This window comes from Quercus lobata, chromosome 12 (genome assembly GCF_001633185.2).
Source record: "Quercus lobata isolate SW786 chromosome 12, ValleyOak3.0 Primary Assembly, whole genome shotgun sequence".
Classification (NCBI taxonomy): domain Eukaryota; kingdom Viridiplantae; phylum Streptophyta; class Magnoliopsida; order Fagales; family Fagaceae; genus Quercus; species Quercus lobata.
In genome coordinates this window covers 30333378-30359533 of record NC_044915.1, presented here as the reverse complement: position 1 = coordinate 30359533, position 26156 = coordinate 30333378, and the positions used below count along the sequence as shown (strand labels likewise).

At 33.8% G+C, this 26156-nt stretch overlaps 1 protein-coding gene and 1 long non-coding RNA gene across 3 annotated transcripts; one reads left to right on the top strand and one right to left on the bottom strand.

The window, feature by feature from the left end:
- Positions 1-534: 534 nt before the first annotated feature.
- LOC115972276 lies at positions 535-4445 on the top strand. 2 transcript variants are annotated; one of them, XR_004087457.1, is made up of 10 exons: positions 535-612; positions 728-817; positions 932-1031; positions 1166-1279; positions 1439-1647; positions 2232-2312; positions 3334-3402; positions 3559-3586; positions 4044-4101; positions 4193-4443. It is a non-coding gene; the product is annotated as an uncharacterized LOC115972276 (long non-coding RNA). The 2 variants fall into 2 exon arrangements; XR_004087456.1 differs by having other exon boundaries at positions 3559-4101; positions 4193-4445.
- An 11473-nt stretch (positions 4446-15918) lies between these two features.
- On the bottom strand, positions 15919-22591 carry LOC115970011 (potassium transporter 5-like). The gene is made up of 8 exons (XM_031089658.1): positions 22424-22591; positions 21997-22222; positions 21314-21562; positions 20191-20241; positions 18337-18597; positions 18081-18248; positions 17702-17956; positions 15919-16844 (listed from the first exon to the last, which is right to left on the bottom strand). The coding sequence occupies exons 1-8, from the start codon at positions 22589-22591 to the stop codon at positions 15919-15921; spliced, it is 2304 nt and encodes a 767-aa protein (XP_030945518.1).
- Positions 22592-26156: the final 3565 nt, after the last annotated feature.

Genomic DNA, 26156 nt, shown 5'->3' with positions numbered 1-26156 from the left:
GGGTTCTGTAACCAAGCATCTTCTTGATCTTCATCGTATGGATGAATTGAAGAATTTTGCAATCAACAACCTTCTTAGTTGGCGATTGAAGTTGCGTACTGGGATCCACGCAATTGGTTAGTCATGTACTTGGGAGTCGTGCATCGAAAGGGAAACTGTCACTACAGAACAAGTCCAATTGGGGTATTGGGGTAAGGATTTAACTGTAGGTTGGTAAGATACTTGGGATTCCTTTACTTGTAACCGTTTGTTGTGATAATAGTGGAGTTTCGGGAGTAGTGACCTGAAAATCACCCGGTGGGGTTTTTGCGGTTAGGTTTTCCCCATTCGTAAACAAATCACCGTGTTATTTATTTTTCGCTGCATAATTAGTGTATTGGTGATTTGTTTGTATTACCACGCATTTACATGATAAATTGATTAATTAACAACTTGACTAATTAATTAATTAAATTCTATCACAAGGTTCATTCAGTTTGTGGCCTACTAGAAGTTGTGTCATATTGACTAATTTACTTTCTCTTGCGTTTTTATAGGCACACTTGCTTGATGGCTGGGCTAGTGCTGGTGCAACTGTTGATTCGGCTAGACAAGACCTTGCTGTCACCTTTGGTAATGCTTTTGTAAATGCTGGCTTTGGTCAGCTAATGTGGTTTTTTATTTGCATGAATGATATCATATGGGTGTGAGTTCTCTTGATTTTGAGTCTTATTTTATATTTTGTCAGGTGGCCTGAGTTCACTATTCCAACTATCAAAATTATCTCTTGCAAATGTTTACAAAGGGTCCGGATTGGCGAACAGATATCTTTAGTGAGGTTTGTCTAGCATAAACCAATGCATTTCTTAGAATTTTTTGTTTTTTTACTTTTACTTCCTCAAATATATTGCAGTTTGAAAATCTGATTTTTCTTTAAATTCTTGGAAGAAAGGATGAAGCTTTCTTGGCCACTGTCAACAAGAGAGGCTGTTGTGCACTATTTTTTGTTTGAGTACTTTCAAGATGATCTCATTGTTGTTCTTCTAAACACGGTAGCACTTGCAATCTTTCACGGATTTGATTTTTGACTCAGATGCAATGTGTTTTTTGTGCATATGCCTGAAATTCAAGCTATTTCTAGATTTAGATCTGAAGTAAAAGTATTTTGTTACAATTTTGCTTCCAGATCTCTGATTCAGAAGACATTGACATGGCCACTCATGGTTTTACCAGTGAAGCAATCCCTGAAGCAGAGGATGTTATTAGGATTGATGTGGTAGGAGGCTATGCTTTGCAAAAGGTGACCCTAGAAAGACTTTAAACTGCTAATTAAACAAGACTTTAAGTCACTAAAAAAAAAAAAAAGTCTTAAAGTGATTTTGGTTCTTAATTTTTAAGTTATTTCCTTTTGAATATCTTTATAGCTTACCAATGCCTTTGTTTTTTTAATGCTCTGCAGGCACAGCCTTTGTAGTGTTTGATAGATTGATTGAATTAGTGCCATGATGGCTTCTACCATTTTTAGAAGCATTCAAAACCACCCTTTGTTGCTGTACCCAACTGCATTGTTTAGAAGAAAGAATGGCGTTTTTTATTGCACTATGAAAAGCATAGAAGCCCAAACTGCCACTCAAGAAAAGCAAAAGCCCCATATTGTGTGCTTCATATGTAAGTTATTTAGAGCCATAAATCTAATTAGAGTAGCTGAATTTTTTCAGTTGGTAATATGCACTTTGTTATTTTCCTTTGTATTAGTGGAATTGTTGGAGGGCTGAAAAGCTAAGGAGCTACAAACAAGGAATAGAAATATTTTACTAGTGGTCATAGCAAATTATTATTAGACTTCGATAATTTGGTTTTCATTTTGAAATGTTAAAAAGTATTTTTTGTTGTGAACAAGTTTGTAATATAGCTTTTCTGTTTAAAAAAAAAAAAATAATAATAAAAGAAGAGAACTAAGAATACAGGAAGTATGCAAAAGAACCCTCTAAAGAATTACAATCAAAGGTATTCAATGAAGTTTACAAGAGCAGCATAAGAAACAGTCCCAAAGGAAAATAACAGTCCCAAAGTATACTTGAAGATCAGAAGACAATAATGTCTAGCAATAGAGTTATTACTGGAATTTCCTTTCTTACACCTAAGTATGGTTTCTGTTTCATCCTGATTAAGGTCTTTGCTTCATACTGCTTATGATTGATTTCTCACAAAGAAATCATAACTGATTGTTAGTAGAAACTGGTTACATGCAGGGGGAGACAGGAAAAATGTCTGCTAGTGATCCAAATTCTGCCATATATGTCACTGATTCTGAGAAGGACATAAAAAATAAGGTTAGCCTCTGAAAATTCCAGTTGGCTGGTTTAAACATGACAATCACTTCCATTTATGGACACACCATGATGGACAGTGAATGTTCAAGAGAATTTATATATGCGTAATATCCCTGTCAGTGGGCATCATGACTTTATACTCATGTTGACACATGGTGTTTTGGACAAATTGTTGATGCAGATAACTCCCTTTTAACACTGAATACTCCTACAATTGTTAACATATATGAGGACAATACCTGCCCAAATTAACTTTTATGCACTGGATAAGACGCATATCTTTATTTGACTCCTGTATTAAGGAGTGTGTGAGAAACATAGTACTTTTGGCATTAATATCTTAGAATTGAATGTATGTGCAGTGGGCATTTATCAGGTTTCCTGTCCCAATTATTTATCTGAATATAATGGGAATTATTGAGCTCTGCTCCAGCCTCTTTTCTCTTGTTCCACTTCCACATAATCTTTTGTTTGTCTCATTGTCTGGACTTTTGTCCATGTGGAGTATTTGGAGAAAGAGGAATAAATGGTTAAATTCACCACTTCCTGAATAGTTTATGATTTTGGGATAATCGGTAATTTATCAATTGGATATTTTTTGACTTTGATCTCTCTTTGATGAGCTAAAATCCCATTTTTCTGCTATATTTGTATGATTTGATGAATGGTAACTATTGGTAACTATGGATTACTTGCTATAAGTGTTCCGTTCTTAACTGATCAAAGAAAAAAAAGGTGTTCCGTTCTTACCCATTTCCTCCCAAATTATGCTCAAATTTAGGTGGTGTTTTTATTTATTTATCTTGGAAAAGTATATGGCAATTCTGCTAATCTTTCAGTGCACTTGCATGATATTGTAGTGGACAATGCTGAATTTGATTTCTTATGTTAGGAATTCTTTGTGAATGTACAGCTTTTAGTGTAGCCGACCCCAAAATTTGGAATGAAGGCTTGTTGTTGTTGTTGTTGGTGTACACCTTTTAGTATATAGATGAGGAATTTTTTTTTCGTCATTATCCAGGTTGATATACCAATTAAATACCTAAGTTATTTCCTGGAGGATGATGCTGAGCTTGAACACACAAAAAAGGTCAGGTTTCTCTTTCTATTTGATTAACTATTACTCTGGTGAATTTTTTTGGTTGTTTTATACAAGTATCTTCACCTTTCTAATTATTTCTAAGTAACACAAATTAATTCTGTGCTTAGGTTATTTTTGAAGAATAATTGTGTTGTCCTTTTACAGGAGTATGGTGCTGGACAAATGCTTACAGGTGTGGTAAAGCAGCGACTTGTAGCTCAACTAGCTCATTTTGGTGTTTCCAATGGAGACGTCTTTGATTCAAATCTCTCATCCCCCAACAATCAAAGTATAAAAAATAAAAAATTAAAAGGAAAGAAAAAGAAGAAATTCCTGCTAATCAGTCTCAGCTAGATTGACTTTAAATGGCTTTTGAAATGCGTCCTGAGTATTGGATAAGCAAATTAACAAAACTCATCTATACAAAATTGAATTCACTTGACACCCAAATTCAAGGAAAACCTGTTTTGGAAGTCTACTTTCTGCATTTTGCTTGTAATCTGAGTATTCATCCCCTTGTAATTTAAGGAAATTATATAACGATGATGTGTGCAGATAAGTTGTTTGAATCTCTTCTAAGCTGAGGACAAACAGTATTTCTCTGTGAGTTTGCTTTGTTTTTCAATTTGTTGATTGGTTGTTATGGTCAGGTCAATGTAATGGACACATTCAGCAGACTTAGCCATCACAGATTCAGAAGTAGCAATGGTAATATGATATTAGAACTTTTATATCTATTTGTATTGTTATTTCTTCAGTTACCGTTTTAAGGCTAAAAGTATGTATTTGGATGCTACAGGTTGCAGTAATGTCTACTAAGGTATTTGGATGCTACAGGCTTCAAGTTATGGCTACTAAGGTTGATTGACAATAGAGCATTTCAAGTGGCTTTGGTTTTGTGAGATGTGAGCGCAAAGTGAGGAAAGGAGTGGAACCAGTGTAGTTGTATAGTAGTTGACTCCTTTTTTTATTTATAAAATTTTGTAAATTTAATTATGTTGCAGCAAAAGACATAAAAGTGTAGTGAGGTGAGCTTGCTGGAGTGTAACATTTTTCCAACGCTTGAAAGCAATGCCATTAGATAAATGCTTTCAACTTATCATTACATTTATTAATAATTGCACACTTGCACATCTCTCCTTATGTGTTTGTTCTCATGTGTTGGGGCCATAGTGTTTCTTTATGTACAATATGTGCCGCTATTCGTAATTGTTATTCTAGTTTCTAGGCTTGTGTGACTTGGTAGGTGATAAATGCATGTCCCAACTGTCTAGGTAGTTTGGTTGTTTTTATTTTTGATATATTGTATCATTCAATCCTATGATCTTACAATTTTAAAATTTTTAAACTAAACTATTTAATTCCAGAAGTTTCAAATTAAACATTGAAGTTTAAGATATAGGTACAAGTTAATTTCATAGTTTTGTTAGTTTCAAATATAGGTCTAAAATTGAAAAAAAAAAAATTCTAGTTGAACTCAAGTATTTGAAACTTGATTTCCAGTCAGTACTCGAGGTCACCAGCATCGAGTATGCCAAGTCGAGAGTTTAAAACTAATTATGGCCAATTGCCACCGGAAATATTCCCAGTGGAAATTGAGTATCTAAAGCTTGATTTACATGTCAATGGCTTTTTGGTAAATAAGTCCACCATAAATCGAGCCTTTGAAGCTCGATTTGTATGGAAATCAAGTTTTAAAGACTTGATTTGTATGAAAATCGAGTTTCAAAGACTCGATTTCCACTGTATTTTTTTTCCCCTGCCCCCACTTGTAGTAAACCAGAAAATTTTTTTCTTCCCCTACAGGAATAAACCAGATCTAGAACACATCAGGCAGTAGTAAATAGCTAGATACAAGCATATGATACCAGTCAAAGGAAGAGTACATCAGATGCAAAAAAATGGATTAAAACAGTTACTATTCATGGGCATTATAGCTACCCTCTTAGCTATAGACCAGACAAATTTTAACCACTACATGAGGTGCACAAAAAACATTACTAGCCATTATTGCTTCAAACAAGGCTCCTGTGGTTGAACTTGCCAAAGTACTAGCTACTAAGGCATGAGTGCATTGCTGGCATTATTAGGAATGGCAATGGGTTGGGTTCGGGCTGGGTTTTTCCATATCCGGACCCAACCCACGGGCCAAGACCCATGGCCCGGACCCGGCCCGTTTACTAAGCGGGTTTTTTTCTAGGGGCCCGAACCCGCCCCCGTCGGGCCCTATTAAGGGATTGGGCCCAATTCGTGGCCCAACCGAAAAAAAAAAAAAAAAAAAAAAAAAAAAAAAAAAAAAAAAAAAAAAAAAAAAAAAAAAAAAAAGGAGAATTGAAGCCCAAAATAAATTTACCTACATTCAAGCCTTCATATTCTAATTCAAGCCTAGATAACGTGGCCCAAATGCCAAATTAGTCCAAATCATAAGCTACTAATCATAAATCAATAAATCACCTGTTACTTATAAATCTATAAATCAATAAACCATAACTAATATCATAATTCAATAAATCATAACTAAGATTTTTAATCAATAAATCACCTAGCTAAGATAACCATTTAATCATTAATCAACAGAATCATAACTAAAATCACCAGCTAAACATAAAAATAAAATAAATCCAGCAAGTACAAGAAATAAGTATCAAAAGTCCAACGAGTCCAAGAAATTAAAAAGCTACAAAATAAATCCCACAAGTTTAGAATAATTACAAACCAACAAATTAATCCAACAAGGCTAAGAAATTAAAAAAGCTACTAAATTAATACAAAATATTTAATCTTCCACAATTGTGACACAACTCCCATCATCAAGAATTGATTAAGATGTACAATATCCAAATATAGTTGAAGAACCTACAACAACAATGAATTAAAAAATGGAATAAACTTCATCAAACTGTAACTAGCAAATATAAAAACACAAATTTGATTTTATAAATAGAAATTAGACAATTGCTAACTATTGATTTCACTTCATAACCAATTCTGAGCACACATCATTGCTTCTATAGTCTTGGGATGTAGCCTACTACGATGTGGACTTAAAAGTCTCCCACTTTTGCTAAAGGCAGATTCTGAAGCAACAGTTGTAACGGGAATGACTAAAATATCTCTTGCAATCTTTTGTAAAGTAGGATACTTGAGACCATTACTTTTCCACCATGCCAAAATATCAAAGTCTTCACTCCTCTTCAACACTCCCTCATCAATGAAATGATCAAATTCCATTCTAATACTCACATGTTTCTTTGAACTACTTGAACTATTGTTCACAAACAAATCAAAACATGACATTGCCCCACTCAACCTAAATTTCATTTGTGCCACTTGATTTGAAGTACTTGCAGGCATATGAGAACTTCTTTCATTATCTATAGGAGACTCATCTAAATCTCCATACTCATCAAGCAAATCATAACAAAGATTCTTAATTTTTTTAATCTCCAAATCAAAATTATCATCATAAATGTTAGGATAATAAAACTCCAATAACTTCATCTTATATCTTGGATCTAAGATAGCAACAACAACTATAACAACACTAACATTAACCCAATAAGAATTAAATTTAGCAAGCATGCTTTCTGCCATCGTACTTATCATCTCACTTGAAAACAAACTCCATTCATTCAATGCAATTTTCAACTCACACACCAAAGCGAAATACATATTAGTTGTGGGGTACTTACAACTAGAGAAAAACTTAGTCATACTATGAAACAACTCCAACATCCCACAAATATCTTTGGCTACCTCCCAATCATAATCATGTGGTAGACAAGTATAAGATGTTTCACGTTTAGCCAAATGCGAGAAAACATCTTTATAAATCAATGCAGCAGAAAACATTAAGTAAGTTGAATTCTAACGAGTTTTACAATCTAAGACTAACTCTTTGGTGCATTGAACACGTAATTGATGTGCATTTTCTTCAAATTTCTGCCTCCTTTTTGGTGTTCTAGTCCAATAAATCACACTATCACGAATCCTTTCAATACCATCACCAATAAGAGACAACTTATCTTGAACAATCAAATTCAAAATATGTGCAGTACACCTCATATGCAACATAGACCCACCCAACATAAGAGAACTAGTATCAAGCTTATTCAAGAGAAGTCTTATCATGGCATCATTAGTACTACAATTATCAACAGTTATTGTTGACAACTTCCTATCAATGTTCCACTCTAAAAGACAATCAACAAGGACTTCAGTAAGGACATCTTTCGTGTGTGGAGAAGGAATATAAACAAACCTAGAAAAATAATATAAATAATTATAACATAACTCAATAAACATTCAATTTAACATAACTCAATAAGCATTCTAAATGTAAAGTCTTTAACATTCAATTTATAGATAAAAAAATTACCTTAAAACCCGGCTTTGCATCGTCCAAGTATGATCAATCAAATGAGCGGTAATGACTATAAATCCTCTCTTTTTGTTATTTGAAGTCCACATATTAGTTGTAATTGCCATCATACTTCCATTCTTGTCCGTCATCTTCAAAGCTTTCTCCCTCTCATTATCATATATTTTAAGAATGTCACTCTTCAAAGTATTTCTTGTGACAAGTTTAAACATAGGTTGAAGATCAGCCACAAATTCTCTAAACCCAATGTGGTCAACTATTGAAAGGGGATATTCATGTAGGATGACCATACGAGGAAGCTTATTCCTAACTCTAACTTGATCAAATTGGTAAGTATTTAAACTCATAGTTCCATCTACTTTATTTTGTTGTTTAATTAAGACTTGTTATTGCATATCCCTTATATCTTTTAACTTCATTCGTGGACATCTTGCTAAATGATTACGCAAATGAGTTGTACCTTGGCTAGTCTCACCCAAGTAAAGTTTGTTACAATGATGGCATTGTGCTTTAAATTTTCCATTAACTTTCTTCCTTGTAAAATGAGCCCAAACATCTGAGGTAGTCTTTCTTTTTTTACTTGTATCCAAGTCCTCATTTGTAGGCTCTTGCTCTCCCTCTTCCTCTGTCCCTTTTTGTTCCTCTACCTCTAAGTCTTCTCCCACTAAGTTCACCGTTGGGGATTTCGGATTCCTAATTGGTTCAGAAGTTTGGGAGTTAGAATCAAAACAAATTATAACAAATTTATTATTACACATACTCATTGATTAATAGGCACAAATTCATACTTACACAGATTCACAAATTCTATCAACGCAATCATAATTAAACATGATTAACTACAAATTCAAACATTTACTCATTGTTTAATGGTGATCCTGAGGGTGAGCTGCCAGGTGACAATGGCAAGGGTGATCGTGAAAATGGCGAAGGAGACCGCATAGTTGGCAAAGGACAACGTCCAGTTCTCAAGGGAGAGCCGCTTGGCGATGAAGAACTAGATTTGTTTGTGTCTATGTTTGTGTCTTCCATCTCCATTTTAGGCTCTGCATTCCTAGCAAACACAAAAAACAATAAACAATTTCTTCCATTAAACAAACTATGCAAATATGAAGGGAAAGAACAGGGGAACAAAATGCTTTGAGACTTGAATCAGGTAAAAGATATGTGTACAAAAATTCACTACCATATTTCACACTTAGTTTCACTGATTTCAACATCCCAAATGTATTACTTATCATCAAATCCAATCCTAATTACCAAAACAAACCTAATAACACCACAAACACCTTAACCCATAAACTAAACCCTCACCGACCCAAAACCCAAATAAACATTATTATCATCACAACAAATTCAATGAACCACCATACAATCAAAACCTCTAAACAAATTTTAATGAAACACTGAAAAAAAAAATCCAAAATTTTAAAACAAAAATCGGACATTTTGCCTCTTTATCAAATCCAAAAATTGCAATGATAGATCATACATTTTGCCTCTTTATCATCAAAGAGTGAGATCATATAAAAAAGCTTTACAAATTGGACAATAGAGGAAGAGTGAGGTGTACCTGAGGTCCTGAGGAAGAGCGAGGCCGTGAGAGTGAGAAGGTGAGGCGTGGCGTGACTGCGTGAGTGAGGGCGTGTGCGTGAGGCAATGATTGAGAGTGAGTGAGGGCTGTGAGAGTGTGAGGCCGTGTGTTGAGGAAGTGTCGGAGTGAGGGCAAGGAGGGTAGGGAGGTGTGACTGACTCAGTGATTGAGGGAGTGAGGGAGAGGGAGTGTCAGACTGAGGGAGGGAGGTGTGAGGGAGTGTGGGAGTGAGGGTGAGGGAGTGTCGGAATGACTGAGTTGAAATGAGGGACTAAGCTGAGGGAAAGGGAGTGTCAGACTAAGGGAGGGAGGCGTGAGTTCTGAGTTGTTGTTGAAGAAATGAGGGATTAGGATTAGATTATAGGTATTTTTGTAATTTCAGGGTATCGGGTTTTTATCTAGGCCGGGTTTCGGGTTTTGGGTCGGGTCTCGAATTTTTTTGATAAAACCCGGACCCGCTTCAAGTGTATTTTTTTTTTCTTCTTAAAAAAACCCATACCTAACCCTATTCCTAATTTAACTAGATAAAACCCAGCCCATTAGGGTCGGGCCGAGCTGGGTACCCATGGGTCGGGCAAAAATTGCCATCCTTATGTATTATAGGCAAAAGCTGCACAACACAACTAATGTAACAAGTATAATGGATAGTGAATAATTCATTTACAACAACATTCAACAATAAACAAAATAATAACTGAGTCGATACAACATAGTCTACATAGTCGCCTAGCACTTGTCCATATTGATATAACATAGTCTACATAGTCGGCAAACATGTTGGTCCATACCGAAGATAACCATAACTCCCACGTACAATGCCATTCCAAAATCGAGTCTTCGCTCGCTTGACAAACATTAAAATACGGTCGTTAGTACCCAAATGCAAAGAACAAAAAGCAAATGAAATTTTGAGCATATTATATAAACATAGTGACAACACTTGCCTAGTTTGTAGCACTACTGCTTGTCGAAGCCCCACGGGAATTGGGACATCTTCTGCGGTTATGCCCCTCTTTATGACACACTCTGCATCGCTGCCTCGGTTGAATCTCCCTCAAGTCCGGATCTTCCCTCCGGCTTCCCTATTCTTGCCGTACCCCATCCATTTCATTCCTTATTCTTGACTTCACAGGACGACCTTTGGCCTGCAATAGCTATGGGTTAGACACCCACCGTGGTCCGCGAATGTCCCTCCACAATGACTTTGACTTTGGCATCACAAATTGATGTGCATATGTGTGAATGGTGTTGTTCAAATTGTAACATGGGTCAATATAGGTGGTCGGATCAAGGTGCAGACCTTGAAGAACTTTAATTGCATGTGAACAAGGGATCTTAATGTTTTGCCACTTTCCACAACCACATGTTTTAGCAAATACGTGCACTTCATGACTGTGGTTTCCCCCTCCACCTCTATGGTCGTTGTATAGGGTAACCACTTGATATACACCAGTTTCATGATTAAAATTCCTCAGAGTGTGTCTTGCAATTTTTTCCGCATTTTTGGTATAGATCCCCATTGCATAATCACTCCACACCTTACCTTGAGAGAGATCAAAAGTAATTTCTTTATGTTGATCGTGGAAATATGCAACAAGTTTCCACCAAGTGAACTCAACCATTGCAGCAATGGGCAAACCGCGGGCACCTTTAAGTACCCCATTAAAGCACTCAGAGATATTGGTTGTCATTGCCTCGTAACGTATTCCACCATTATGTGACTGAATCCATTTGTCCAGATCCTCACTTATTAGATATGTGTATGGCATATAGCGTGCAATACGAGGATCTCGAGGGCCTGCACTCCTCAATGCATTAATCTTGACATCCTTAATGGTTTGCATTATGGACTCAAATTTAGCTTTATGAGTCGCATATCCAGCTTTCAAGGCCAATGCCTTTAGAGTTGGGTCATCAAAGCGTGTATTGAAGTTGCTAGCAACATGTCGAAGGCAATATCGGTGAAATACCCGTAAGTTTCTGTCATCACCTCTAGGCCACTCTGCAATGGCGCATTTGATACCTTTATGTTGATCAGAAATAATGCAAATGCCCTCATCAGGTATCACATGCCCTATTAAAATCCTAAGACACTCTAAAAACCACCCCCAACTAAGCCTTGACTCCTTGTCTACAACAGCAAAGGCGAGAGGCAAAACCTTTTGGTTAGCATCGATTGCCATTACAATCATCAACACCTCTCGATATTTACTATACAAATGAGTCCCATCAATACTGATCACTGGCCTGTAATATTTGAATGCAGCAATGCATGGAGTGAATGCCCAAAATACATAGCGCAGTAACTTAGTACCAGGTTCCCTAGGTATGGTGAAATAGTTGTACTGGGTACCCGAATCCTGATCCAAGTATGCCATCAACAACTTTCGTAACCTTTGGTAAGACTCCTCCCAATCCCTAAATATAATTGCCTTTTGTTTTGCATCCAATACCTTATAGTAAGAAAGCTCATGATTATACTTAGTACATATGATCTCCTAAAGCTCATCAATATGAGCAGTGTGATTTTGTCGCAATTTTCCCACAATTTCTGATGCAACAAAATTAGAATCCATCATTTTACCGTTTCTTCACAAGCTAAAGGGTATACAACTGTGTGGACCCATATAAGACGTGACCATCCACAGACCATTAAGTTTAGCCTTCATGAATGCCCCAACGTACCACTTGCAGTTGTTGTCAATGCATGCGGCGCACAATTTAGTTTTAGTCAACCTCCGGATAAAAAAATTTCTATTCTCCTTTGCTACGTATATTATCAATGCACGCTTCACCGCCTCTTTATTTGCAAAAGTCAACCCTTTACTAAAATGCATCCCATCTTCCCAAGTAGAAACAAATAGTATTTGAAGACGTGAAGGATCAACCATATTTTCCCAAGTATTTGCGTAGAATGACTCGGCAGGAGGTAAGTAGGCAGTGGTTGTATTTGTATCATGCTGGATGCCAATTTCATTGTCTGCATCACCTTCATCATGGTGCTTCATATTTTCCTCTTCAAAATTGGGAATGAGTTCATGGTCATCCACATCCCTGTCAAAGTCACCTCGCTCAATCCTCTTTTCGTACTCATCCATATCATCAAGATTTTCACCATTATTCACAGCATGATCTTCGTCTTTGTCTTCCTCCCCTAAATGTGTCTCTTGAGGTTAGAGTGTTTCACTAGTATTAGCGACATGATCTTGAGATGGGAGCGTATAACTTCCCATTGTATAGCCTTCGATTGTAGTGCATCCATCATCTAGGGCTGTAAATTGTAAAGATGTAGTTGTTTGTTATACCTTCTCAATATCAGCTTTTGCAAGCGGCTCCGAACTTTCGTACAACTCAACAGCATTTACTTGAGGCATTTTATGGATCCTATTAAACATGATCTTTACACGTTTGTCTTCTTTGATTGCCATATACCCGTAATTTATCTGTTCATGAAGGACTTCTTGTGGGTAACGATAAATAATCTGTATGTCATAACAAGTAGGGTTCAAATTCAATTCTTCAATTATTTTCTTCTTCAAATCATTTAATGTCTTCAACTTACGGCATATCATCATGTAGTAGCATTTGATACCCGGCCCTCTAAATGGGAATCCGTCAATATCTCTAGGATTGACAAGGGGTCCACCGTAGTAAACATTTATATTAATATTCTTCAGAGATTGTGAACCTATTAGAGTCAAGTGTAATAATATGTTAGTGACATATTTTTATCTCTTTCATTTAACATTAATTGCAAAACCTTTTTTATCTACTCAAAGTTCAAAAATTACAACTTGTCACCCCACATTTGCATATACTCACCCCACATCACATACAAACACACAATCATTATCATTTCATACTACAAAAAAAATCTAAAGACAAAACTCACCCATTACAAAATTTCAAAATTAGCTTTAACAAAAATATAAATAAAAATATCAAACCAAACAACAATACAATTATTAAAAACCTAACAATACTACCAACAATACATCTTAAATATATCAATCATTATTTCATACTCAAGCAAAAAAATTAAAGACAAATATCAAATCAAACAACAAAAGAAATTCATAATACATACCCATGATAAAAACCTAACTACAAATATATCAATGATTATAATTTCATACTCAAGCAAAAAAAAAAAAAACTAAAGACAAATATCAAAATCAAACAACAAAAGTCATGATACAAATATATCTTAACACTATATATACACTAACACTAGCAAAATCCACTAACACTATATACACTGAACAACCAACCAGAGAGTAAGACCCTTACCTGACATGAGGATGTGCAATGTGAGTGCTGGGATTGTATGAGAGTGAGAGGGGGAGTGAGAGAGGGGAATACTACAATGAGTGTTGGGATTGTATGAGAGAGAGGGAGTGAGGGAGGGGAAGACAAAACTCAGATGTGTGACTTGAGAGACCCAGACAAAAAAAAAAAAAAAAAAAAAACCAAATCTATAGGGACCCAGACATGATCAGCCACATGGAGTACATTTTGACCACAATTAAAAAATCAAGTGTTTGAGACTTGGTTTCACTTTTAGCAAACTGAGCCTTTGAGGCTCGATTTCCATGTGGCGTCTACGTGCAATCTTAGAGCATGGAAATCGAGTCTTAGAGACTCGATTTCTAGGTGGACAAAACTGCCAACTCAGACTTGATCACAACATAAAAACCGACCCTCTAACATTCGATTTATAGCCTAAAATTGACCCTCTTATACTCAAGATGTTATTAAAAAAAAATAGTTTTAAAACCGTGCCTACTAACTAAATAGTTAGGAAATTGGGCTTAATTTCCTATTTTGGCCTCAAACTAAGATACCAATCAGTTTTTGGTGTATATGAGGATTGAATCTCAGATCTCTTATACAACCATCAAACACTATACCAGTTGAGCTAACTGGAACCTACTTGTAAGTGCTTCTATTTTTTCTAATTAACGAAGTTTGCGGGTTATCCCAAAAAAAAAAAAAAAAAAAAACCAACTAATATGTTTGGGTATTGAACATAAGCATTTCAATAACAACAGAAAAAGCCATGTCAGACCAAAAACTAATTTGGAAAAATTAATTTAAAAAAAATAAAGAAAACTTTTTTTTTTTAATTCTCAATTTCTTTAATTTTCTTGTGTATTCTTGCACTTTCTTAGCTACAAAACACAGCCAAACAATACACCAATTTGAAAATCCCAACCAAAATAAAATATGGACATGGTTTGAAGCCCATAAATGGAGATTTTCTAGCAGCTACAATAAGCCCATTTTAGGTCCCACAAGCTCCATATATGTTCTAGGATCAAAAGAGATTTCCTCATAGATTTCCAGAGCACGTAGGACTTGAGAGTGTTGTTCTGGGTGACATAAACCATAGCTGCAGCAGCTAGTTGATCAGAAAATGAAGTCCTAATGGATGAGAAACTCATCATAAACAATCAAAATTACTTAAACGCAAATCTGATTGGCTTAATTTCATATTGGCCTATACCAGCTCCTGCCCCATAATTAGAGGGCAGCACTTCAATAAACGAGAGCGAATCCTATGAAAAAGTAAAGGTTGAAACTCTGCTGAAATTTTACCAGAAAAGACCAGTGTAGCTAAGAGATTTGTTAAAAGAAAGAAGTGAAACTAGAAGATTCTTTGCTGGTAGATTTTGGTTGGGATTTTCGGATTGGTGTATTGTTTGGCTGTGTTTGGTAGCTAAGAAAGTGCAAGAATACACAAGAAAATTAAAGAAATCTAGGATTAAAAAAAAAAAAAAAACGTTTTCTTTATTTTTTTAAAATTAATTTTTCTAGTTTAGTTTTTGGTTTGACATGGCTTTTTTTTTTTTGTTGTTATTGAAATGCATATGTGGTCTTTTAAATGTTAAATATTTGATTATATATATATATATATATATATATTTATATGTTGCCACTTGTATGCCAATGAAACACACTATTAGCCACATAGGCATTTTCCGTTAGTTAGTTAACGGTAGGGACTAAATTAACTCTAAGTTGAAAATAATAAGGACTAAATTGACTGCTACAAAAGTATAGGAACCAAATTGACCATGACTCCAAAATATAGGGATCAAAATAGTGTTTTCGCCCACTTTTAATTGGAATACTGGCCAAATAAGTATATTAATGAAATAAAATAAAAAACTATTGGTGTGTAACAACAAACAAAGAAGTTCCACACAAGGACACAATAAAGAAATTTATTTCTAGAAATTTTTTAAATGCATCAGCAATGAAGCCATCCGCACACTTAATTTCTAGGAGAATCACTTTTTTTTTCTTTTTTCTTTTTTTCTTCTTCTTCTTTTTAAAATGTGAATAACGTAACTTTCATTAAGAAGAAAAGAAGTTCAAAACATCATAGTGAATCTTTTTTATTTTTTGCTTGCACACTAGATATATATATAACTGGCTGCCTTCTCAATTCTCACAGATAGAAAAGAAAAGAAGAAAAAAAAAAAAAGTTTATTGCATACTGCTTCTGTTATTTATCAAACGGTTCTATTCTTCACATCCTAATCCATTAAAGTTCATAAGTCATGCCCACTTTCAACATACGCTTGTGAGGAATGTCAAGCACTTCATCACTCTCCCTCAAATTTCTGTTCAAGAAAGTGTAAGCATAATCTATCACAATTCTCTTTCCAATACCAGCTCCTTTTCCAGCAACCACTTCAGTCTCACCAATGAAGTGAACAATACCTGCATGCCATGCCTTGTCCACTGTCTCAATTTCTCTTTCAAATGACTCTGAGTGCATATCTTCTTGAAGATGCCTCCCATCCAGTGTATCTTCAATGTTCTCAACATTATTGTTCAGCCCTTTTTTGGACACCCATAAATTCTCTTTAATAAATTCCTTCAAGTTTTCTATCAAAACCTTCTCAAAGGGCTCTTGCTCATTTTGCACATCCATGTATCCATATCTAACAACGCAGCGAAACACATAAAGCTCTTTAGGCTCTACTTGACGAAAAAGGAAACGCTCTTTCACTGGAACCTTGCTTATGGGAAGTGACTTGACAGAGATGAAAACAAGGACAGATTGCAATGCAGGCACATTCTCCACATAGTGCTTGAAAATTGGTGGGATGCCTTGAACAAGATCTGAGTAGAACAGGGCAAGCCCAGGAATTCGACAAAGGCTTGGGTTAGCAACTATTTCCTTTAACTTCTCTGGAGAAATTATATGCTTAAGCTCATAATCGTAGTTTCTCCTGAAAACATTGTTCCAAGTATACATTACAGTCATTAGGACTGCTACAAATGTTATGGGAAGATATCCTCCTTGGTCAAATTTGTAGAGGACTGAACTTAAATATAAAAGCTCTACACTGCCAACGATAAGAACGTAAGGAACTATGAGAAGTATGTGGGTTTTCCATATCATGATCATGACAAGAACTATGAAGCAAGATGTGAGGGTCATTACAAAAACCACTGCTATCCCTGCACAAAGTAAATTAACAACTCTTTAGTTACAACTCATATATATGAGACTCTTTAAATCTATATATTGTAGTTAAGGGTGTGCATGGGTTTGGTCGAGTTGGGTTGAGCAGCTTTTTCAACCCAATCCACTATGGTGGGTTAGAAATAATTCAACCTAATCCAACCCATCACAGGGGTCCAACCCAACCCAACCCAACCCAAGTTGGGTTAGACCCATAGGTTGAGTTTTTTTTTTTTTTTTTTTTTTTTTTTTTAAATTATTATTATTATTATTAAATTGAGCATTATAACAATACCACCACAAATAAGAGCAAATTTATAACCAAATAATCATGAGCATAATATCAAACAAACATAAACTATATGAGAAGAAGTTAGGATTTGGGTTTTATTTATGAAGAGGGGCAAAAAATGTAAATAACAAAATTATATAATATATATTTTTAGAGGTGGGTCGGGTCGGGTTAGGTGGATTTGTAAATCTCATGACCTGCATCCAACCCGACCCACTATTAAAAAAACAATTCATGACCCAATCCAACCTACCAACCCTTAAAAATTGACCTAACCCGACGGGTTGGGTCGATTTCGGCGGGTTCGCTGCACACTCTTAATTGCAACGTTAGCTGCAACTCATATATATGACACTCTTTATATATATATATATATATATATTGCAGTGTTTGGATTATATGAGACTCTTTATATCTTATGTACAACTTTTGAAAGCCTATATTTTTTCTAAGTATAATTGTATTTTTGCTGACTTTTAATAAATATCAAATAAGATTTTCAACCAAAAAAAAAAAAAAGAACTAAAGACGGGAAAATTATATATGTAGGTTATGGATTACCATAGGCATTGCCAATGTTAGTAGTTGTCCTAAAACCCAAAGTGACTGCTACGCAAGCCACCATAAGAAGATAATTAGCTTCAGGTACATAAACTTGTCCTTCATACTTAGTTGATGTGTGGATTACTTTCACTCGAGGGAAACACCCTAGTGTGAGGGATTGTTGGATTATAGAGAAAGTCCCAGATATTATGGCTTGGCTTGCTATAATTGATGCTAACACAGCCACCACAAACGTTGGCCAATATAATGGTCCTGCGCATCATATATAAATCACACTCAGAACTAGTTAACTATACATATCAAAGGCCAATAAATGTATAGAGAAAAAAAGAGAGAAGAAACAATGTCAATTTGGCCATTGACATGTAGCAATTACCTGGAATGGATTTGTAAAAGGTAGTAGCAACAAGATCATTGTGCTTGCGAAGGAAGGATGCTTGACCAGTGTATGCCAAAATAAGAGCTGGATAGGTTACACAGCACATGCTTATTTGAATGGATTGAACTGAGAAGTGACCAAGATCAGCAAATAAAGCCTCAGTTCCTGCATTATACAAGTAACACTACATTAACAACTTTTCAGCTAATTGAAGGTACATATATTACAATTTACAAAGGAAAGAAATTGCAACCTGTTATGGCAAGGACAACACCGCCAAGGGAAATCCAAGCATCTTTTTTGTTCCTCTGAAAATAATTTATGATATACTTTGGATTTATTGCCTTAGCAACAGCAGGATCATATTTGATGAAGTTGTAGATGCCAGTGCACCCAATAAACGCAAACCAAATGCAAATTATCGGAGCAAAGGTATAACCTACTTTATCTGTTCCAAATCTTTGAATCGCGAATAGCAAAATCAATATAACCACTGATATCCAAACAACAATATCTGTATATAAGGCAAAATAACTTGTTATTAATAAAATGTCTTTTCATATAAATATCAATCAAAATATTCATATTTGAATGGGGCAGAGTTGCTTGATTAATTATCATTAGCCTTAGTATATATTGGCATTTGACGTAAAATTCAATCTCCTCACGTTGCTGAATTGATTATATATATATATATATATATATATATATATATATATATAAAAGTAAGGAAGAGAGATTTGAATTCTAGACATGCCTCTATCGAAAAAATTAAAAAACAAAAAATATCAATTGAGTTATAAGACTTTTGGCAATCTGAATTGAATGTTCAACAAATAATTTTTTTTTTAATTTAAAACTGCATGAGATTGATCAATTAGAAATTAGTAATATTAATCTATTCTCTTGCCTTCCATGTACTTGGAACTTACTGCTCTAATCAGAAAAATATATTAGTGATTATAAATAGTTTAATTAAAGTTTTTTAATAAAATTTAAATTTGCTTATTATAACTAACTTCTTCACCACTACATTCTTGGCTATGGATAGTTTGATTTTAAATAACAATCACTCTACGAACCTTTTTTTTTTTTTTTTTTACTTTGGCAATTTTATCCTCAAACAATCAAATATATATAGAATCTCATACGCTCCATTGACTCAAAGACTTTTTTTCTAAGAAAAAGAAAACTAAGTCTATTTCTTCAAATTATTATAATTGTTCTTAGCTCCCTATCCACTGTATATGTTTGCAATAATGAATCATTTAAATTTAAAGCTTTATTTTGCTTTTTTTTTTTAAATAATTATTTTATTTGGCTTATTATAACTATAACTTCTATCATTTTTTATTTATTTTTTGATTTGGTTTTTTAGAAAAAAAAAAATTTGAAACCACACCAAATTATATGCTCTTTATAAAAATATAATGTATTACTATATTAAGGAGGACGGTATACATAAAGCCATTAAAAAAAAAAAAAAAAATCTGAGAAGAAGAAGAAGAAGAAGAAAGGCCATGTTAAATTGGGAGGGTTTTTTTTTTTTTTTTTTGGAAAAGAAAAATTAAAATCACTAAATCATAATCTATTAATGTCAATATAATATAATTTATTGAGTAGTAAAGTATAGATAAGGGCACTTTATATTGCTTATAAATTTTATTTTATTTTATTTATTTTATTTTAAGAAAACCTTGCAGTATTGTGCACTGCTTGCATTTGCAAAAATTATATGGTGTGCCTAAATGGAACCTGAACAAATTTTTGGGAATACCATTGATAAAATAAATTTAATTTTGTCTTGTTTTTGTTTGTCTTATTTTTGTTTGCTTCTATAGCTTTTTTTTTTTTAGTTCAATATAAAATTGAATATATATGGTACATGGAAAAGGAATATTTTTATTTCAAATAAAATGAAATTTATGCTTAAAAAGTTATTAAAGTTGTTTCTACTATCTATTTCTTAAAGTAGACAATATTTTAACACATACTAAGACAAAATAGTGGACAGAAAAAATTGAAATGAATCTAGTTTATAATAAATTGATTTTCTTTTTGCTAATATAAAGAAATTATGATGTGCCGCATAGCCAAATGGGGGTACCTTGTGTTACTTTAGTTGATTCTATCTGGATTCCTCCCACAGCCGATAAAACTGCCATCACAAACATTGCAAAAGAGAAAGATTGTAATTTGCATTTAAAAGCCAAATAAATAGAGAAAAAGAAAAGAGAAAAAGAAAAAATAAAAAAGTCAAGTACATGTAAGTTGCAAAAGGCTATAATACTGCGTTTGAGAGTTATTAATTTAAAGAATTAATATATAGAATAAAAATGATGACTTAAAAAGTAATTGAATGAAATGAAAATAATTGAGGTGTTTTTTTGTATATATAAATTTACCATTATATGATTACTTCATATTTTTATTCTTCTTAGATAGGAGTAAGGATTTCATTTCAAGAGAAGTCAGGTTTTGCCCAACTTTTTATGGGACTATATAAGAGAATGGAACACTTTATTAACCCATGCCTTGCTAGAAGAGCAAATTTGCAAGTTTATATATATATTTTGATCACATCCAGCTCAACTTACAAGAACTTACAAAACAAGGTAGACCCTTCCCTGTAACGGAGGTATATATATATATAATTCACGGTATTTGCTTACTGCTTTGGGTTTTTTTTTTTTTTTTCCTTGAAACGATTCTAAAATTATGATTTTATAACTTTGTATTAATTGTACAATATAAAAATAAAAGATGAATATTTATACTTGAAAACAAATCCATGTCCCACTAACAATTATAGCATATCCTATGACTTTTATCAGGAGGAAATATCCCAATTTCTGAGTCTACTGAAAAAATTTTAAAAAAAAAAAAAAAAAAAAAAAAAAAAAAACCCTTTTCAATACATGGTAAAAGTGCTTTCAATGTTCTAGTCAACATGAATTATAGTAATAGTTGATAAAATACCTATAAGTTCATCAAGAGAATGTATCTCATATAATAACAGATGTATGTAACATGCATCTCATATAGTCTCTTCTCTTTCTTTCTTTTTTTAATTTATTTAATTTATGAATATCTTATAATTATTTAGGGTTTATCCTTCTGAGAGTATAACATGTAAAAGGAATGTTAAATATATACTTATTGTATAAATGAAAACACAATATTGCATAATCATAAGTACTGTTGTGGAAATGAAAAAATTGGAAAGTAACCTGAGATACAAGGAGTAAGAACACCGTCCCCAATCAACATGGAAGTTCCAAGCATTGTTGCGAACAATAAGATTTGCTTCGCAAATTTGCTGTTCTCTAGCTTAGACTTGAGCCACGATGCCATCCGTGCAGTACTTTCCGGCAATTCAAGCTCGTAGTTTGACACTTCACGGTCCTCAGCCTGTTGATTCTGGATGAAACCCACCTTGGCATACCGGCATAAGAGAGAGTATAAGGCAAATGTCCCTCCTGAAATTTATTTTCATTGAGTTACAAAGTGGAAATTATTATTCTGCCAGATTACTATAAGCTCTATCTTTAAATGGATAGTCTTGATTCTTCAATGAATAAATCATGCGTGTTACGCAATTTTGATCCATTAGTCATTCAATTGATTAAAAATTTAAGAGTCAACTTGATTTTTTTTTTTTTTTTTTTTATCTTTTTTAAAAAATGATTTTAAAATTAGAGTTTTTGCCAAACACTCTTTAAGGCTCAAGCCTAAACATTTTGTGAAAGAAATTTTGACAGATGAAATTTTGTGGTAACAATATAAATATATTACGAGAAATACAAAATTTTAGTACAATGATTTACCTTTTTCTTGCTTGGTCTTTAATTATAAGACCACCCAAATTATGATTGTAACATGAAGAGAAGTTTTTCATAGTTGGATATCTTACCTTCGCCATTATCATTGGCCTTTAAAACAATCAACACGTACTTGATGAGAGTAATTAAGGTGATGGTATAGAAGATCAAAGAAAGTACTCCTAGGATATCATCATTGTGCGAGATACCATTGGGGAAGGTGCTGGAATACACGTATAGTGGTGAAGTACCAACATCCCCGTACACCACTCCAATACTTTGAAATGCTAAACGCAAGATTACTGACCATCCCATATCCTGAAAGTAAAAAAATAAAAATAGTATATATTTTATGCCAAAATATTTAAATTTATATGTCAAATAATCCAAAATATGTGTCTTCCTAATTGACATGCAAAGCAAAATTGCTATTTTTGACTTAAATTAGTAAACATGGAAAAATAATTTGATGTGAATTATAATATGGAGATTTTTTGGAAAGAGATGCCGGTGGCAAACCTTGGAGTGATGGCCATGATGAGGACCATGAAGGCTGCGGGACTCGATCTCCAAAGAGTCATGTCTTCGCAACTGTTGCCATGAAAGTTTCTTTTCCTTGAGCCCTTGAGAAAATTCCTCATTGGTTTCGTCAGTAATGGCTTCTTGTAGTACTACATCATCAGCCATGTTTTTAATAACTGCAGAAATCACGGATGCGAGAGAGAGAGAGAGAGAGGTATGGTCTGTATGGAAGTCAATGATGGTAGCATATTTATAAGCAAACTTTGCAAGCGAAGAACTCACTAGTTTTCTTAAAAAGATTAAAGAATCCAAACTTGTACGGACGCCAATAGAATCCAACCGTTAAGGCCAAGGTGTCCCATTATTTTATTTTGTTTTTTCTTAATGTGAAAGCTTGCTTCTTGTTGGTTCACAGGGATAAGGACAGGTGGGAGTGGGATCAGGGGTATTTTCTTTTTATCCCATCTTTTTTTTTTTTTTTTTTTTTTAGGTGGGAAAATCTCACGCCGGTCTAGAGTAGGTAAGTCGAAATGAGGTAATGTGGAGTCATTTTGTTATCCTTGATAAGGTATATTAGAAATTTAGTATTGGTAACTGGTAAGTTCTATTCTTCTATGTTGAAATACCTTTCTCTCATAAAGAAAGAAAGAAGGGAAAAAAATAAAAATAAAAAAGAGAAAAAAATTCTTTGTGTCAAATCAAGAGTTAAAAGAGATTATAATTACAAGCTATGAAATAAAGCATGAATCTATTTAAGAGTTTTTTGAAGATGTTGGAAAATTGAAGTTCTGGTTGAGCGAAATCAAATTTGACTCAAGTGATTATTAAAGTCAAATAAAATTTTTGCATAAGCTCACTCTATCTTTGCTCGAGCTTGTTTATGAAAACCTAAACCCTATTTCTACTCAAAGTTATGATTTTTAACCTATGCAAACCATTAAGGTTTGATTTTATATCTATGAAGGTTGTTGTGCAAAGTAAATCTAGATTGCCTTCCCTTGAGAGCCAAAAAAAAAAAACCTTTTATGTCAATTCAATCTTGAAAAGCCTTATTTATGAGCCTATATTGATCCAATTAAAACCACAAAGATTGTCACCCTCCATCAATGGGTTCAGTGACTTACTGGAGTTTTGGATTTACGTAAACAAGTTCATTCATTGTGGAGAGATCATGTAGAATATGTAATATTCATTCATTGTGGAGAGATCATGTAGAATAAGTAATGTTCTTGAGCCATTTCGATGCAAGCCAACAAGTTGTTTTCTTGGTTACTTGTAGATACTATCTAGGTGTAAATACACTTTTAGTTCTTATATTTTGACCCTATTTCTATTTTGATTCCTACATTTTTATTTTATCACTTTTAGTCTATATTTTGAAAAATGTCATCCATTTCAGTTCCTTCTGTTAGTTCCCTAACGAAAATGTTCTACGTGGCTAATGGAGTGCATTGTTGGCACTTAGAATGCCTACATGACCATCAAAATAATATTAAAAATGCCACATTAACAACTAATTAATTTTTTTTTAATTTAACAAATTTAAAATAAGAAAAAACAAAATTGAAATCCAAAAAATACATCAATTTGGATCTATGTTTATCTTCAACAAGAACACCAAAGAACACAAACCCAAATTTTAAACATAAGAACACATGCCTAGGATTTTCTTGCATTTTCTTACCCTTTCTTGTCAACCAAACACAAATCAATCTCCAGCAAGAACACAAACACAAACCCAGTAGCAGATCTTTTCAGATTTTCTCAAACCACAAAACATATACAAAATCAAAACTCAAACCCAAATTTTCTCATCTTTCAATCAATAATGAAACCTCTAGCAAATCAAATTCATAAACCCAGAAAATTTAGCATAAAAACACCATTAAAAAAAAAACATAAATTCCAAAGCCCCCATCCTCAAACCCAAGCAAAATCATTTCTCAAATTTACATGTTGAAAAAAAAAAAAAAAGAAGATAAAAAACAAAAATTTCTCAGTTCTTTTTCAGCCTTTGTTTGGTTGCCAAGAAAATGAAAGAATAAAAATTTGGATAGCACCATCAAAGTCCATTCCATCTAAACCCAACTCCGATCAAATCCAAATCAAAAAATTTATCTAAACCCACTTGGTTACATACACATTGACATATACAAAACACGATTTGCAACACAAATTTGCATAGCCAGAAATCAACATTCATGATAGGCTACCATCTAGAATAGTTCTGCGCATTCCAAGAAATTCGAACCCAAGTCGATCCGCTACCACACAAACAACCACACCCACCCTAGACCACCGTCTAGAATCACCCCAAGCCGATCTGCCACCACACAAACAGCTACACTAGATCCAAAACTACTAAACCCATCACTAGATCTATTGCAGCGTTTCCTCCTCTCTTAGGCACCACCGTCTAGGGTGTGGGTTTAAGAGGGTGAGGTAGACAATGTGAGATCCGGCTCAGTGAGAGAGGTGAGAGAGGAAAAGAAAGTTTGGAGAGAGAGAGAGAGAGAGAGAGAGAGAGAGAGAGAGAGAGATTTACACGAATTTGAGAGTCTGAGCTGAGTGGGTTCAATTTTTTGGGTCTGTGTGGGAAAACGCTAGTATTAATTATGAATGAGGTGGAAACCAATAGCGTTTAATAATAATTTTTTAGCAATTATATCTCTTATGAATCTACAGTGTAAAAAATGAGAAATTATAATGTTCTCATGGTGGATAAGTGATGTGGTCTACCATTCCAGTAAAAGACTCTTATTTGGTTAAAATTGTGGAGTTTTAAATAAAAACTGAATACTGACTCAGTAATTTTAAATAATTGGGAGTTTTTTATTGGAATGGTGGACAAATAATTTGGTCTACCATGAGGACTGTATACACACACACATTTATTGAAAATTTATTTGTTCACACCCATAGATTTAAGATTGTTATACTACTTTTCTTGATATTTATTTATGTAAACTATGGGCTTCTTTTTTTAAGATGATAAAATAAATTTTATTTAATAGACCTACTAAATACATCTTTCTTCAAAAATAAATTAAAAAAGTCTTAATATGTATTCCTATGATATTCAATATTCACCAAGAAAAACCTGATAGTATTTTGAAGAATAGTCATTGAATAAACAATTCAACTCTAACTGCCGCTAGCAATTTTAGGAGTTGGCATGTTGTTGTATGTTTGTGTGTTACCAAAAAAAAAAACTTGTGTGTAGGCTTTGTCCCACATCGCCTAGTTTTTTTGGTGTGCGTGAGTATATCAACAGCTCCGCGATTCTAACTGCCACTAGCAGTTTTGGAGTTGGCGTGTTGTTGTATGTTTGTGTGTTTAAAAAAAATTAAAAAATCAGTATTAGCATTTCCAACTTCCTTCTCCATTTTTTACTATTATATGTATCAATAATTGATTTATTTATTTATTTATTTTTTATCAAGATGAAAGATCAACCTATCATGCTTTCATGTAATTGATTTATAACAGCCGCTTCTGCTATATTGACTTTTATATGCATCAATAATTGATTTTTTTAATCAATTTAGATGAAAGATAAGCCTGAACTGTAAAAGACACTTATTTACAACAGCTTCTCTTAGGCTTATATGTATTTAGTTGTTATTTGGTTTGAGTGCACTAATTATATAGTCTGAACTGTTCTTCGTTTTCATATGACAGACGTAAAGAACAAAAAATCATATAGGCTTTCGTTGACCTTGGAGATGTG